Here is a 991-nt window from a genome sequence, read left to right on the forward strand (position 1 = left end):
GCTCCTTTCAGGTGGCCTCACTGGGCGTGACCACCTTTACCCTTTGCGCGCTGTGCATCGACCGCTTCCGGGCGGCCACCAACGTGCAGATGTACTACGAGATGATCGAAAACTGCACGTCCACCACCGCCAAGCTGGCCGTCATCTGGATCGGTGCGCTCCTGCTGGCGCTGCCCGAGCTGCTCATCCGTCAACTGGTGGTGGAAGACGCCGAAATCCCCGACGAGCCTCCCGTGGAGCGCTGCGTCATCCGGATCTCCGCCGCCCTCCCCGACATGCTCTACGTGCTGGGCTTGACGTACGAGGGCGCCCGGTTGTGGTGGTGCTTCGGCTGCTACTTCTGCCTGCCCACCCTCTTCACCATCGGGTGCTCGCTGGTGACGGCGCGGAAGATCCGCCACGCCGAGCAGTCCAGCGTGCGCAGCAACAAGAAGCAGATCCGCCTGGAGAGCCAGATGAACTGCACGGTGGTGGCGCTGGCCATCGTCTACGGCGCCTGCGTGGTGCCCGAGAACATCTGCAACATCGTGTCCGTGTACATGGCGGCCGGCGTTCCCGAGAACACCATGTCCGTGCTCCACCTCCTCTCGCAGCTGCTGCTCTTCTGCCGGGCGGCGGTGACGCCCGTGCTGCTTCTGTTGCTGTGTCGCCCGCTGGGCAGGGCTTTTCTGGATTGCTGCTGTTGCTGCTGCTGCAGCCGCACGCCATCCTCCACCACGGCCAGTGACGATAACGAACACGAGTGCACCACCGAGCTGGAGCTGTCGCCGTTCAGCACCATTCGCCGGGAGCTGAGTAACTACACGCCGGCCGGATCTCACTGCTGAGCTGAAGATCCCGTTTGCCTTGGCCAGTCCCGATGATGGAGGGCACGGTTAGGCCTCCCGTTTCTCATTCGGTCCGCTAAGTGGAAGCGGTCATCATTTGCAGCCCCGATGGAAAAATGTCAGCCGTCACACGCCAATACAAAATGAAAAGCATGGAGAAGATG

General features: G+C 62.6%; 1 protein-coding gene across 1 annotated transcript; it reads left to right on the forward strand.

Moving 5' to 3' along the window:
- Positions 1-5: 5 nt before the first annotated feature.
- On the forward strand, positions 6-984 carry LOC109509296 (prosaposin receptor GPR37-like; the record flags this gene model as incomplete). Its single annotated transcript, XM_019859169.1, has 1 exon — positions 6-984. A coding segment is annotated over one exon (822 nt), but the record flags the coding sequence as incomplete, so codon positions are not given.
- Positions 985-991: the final 7 nt, after the last annotated feature.

This window comes from Hippocampus comes, unplaced genomic scaffold, assembly GCF_001891065.2.
Source record: "Hippocampus comes isolate QL1 unplaced genomic scaffold, H_comes_QL1_v1.1 C16846140, whole genome shotgun sequence".
In the NCBI taxonomy this organism is placed as follows: domain Eukaryota; kingdom Metazoa; phylum Chordata; class Actinopteri; order Syngnathiformes; family Syngnathidae; genus Hippocampus; species Hippocampus comes.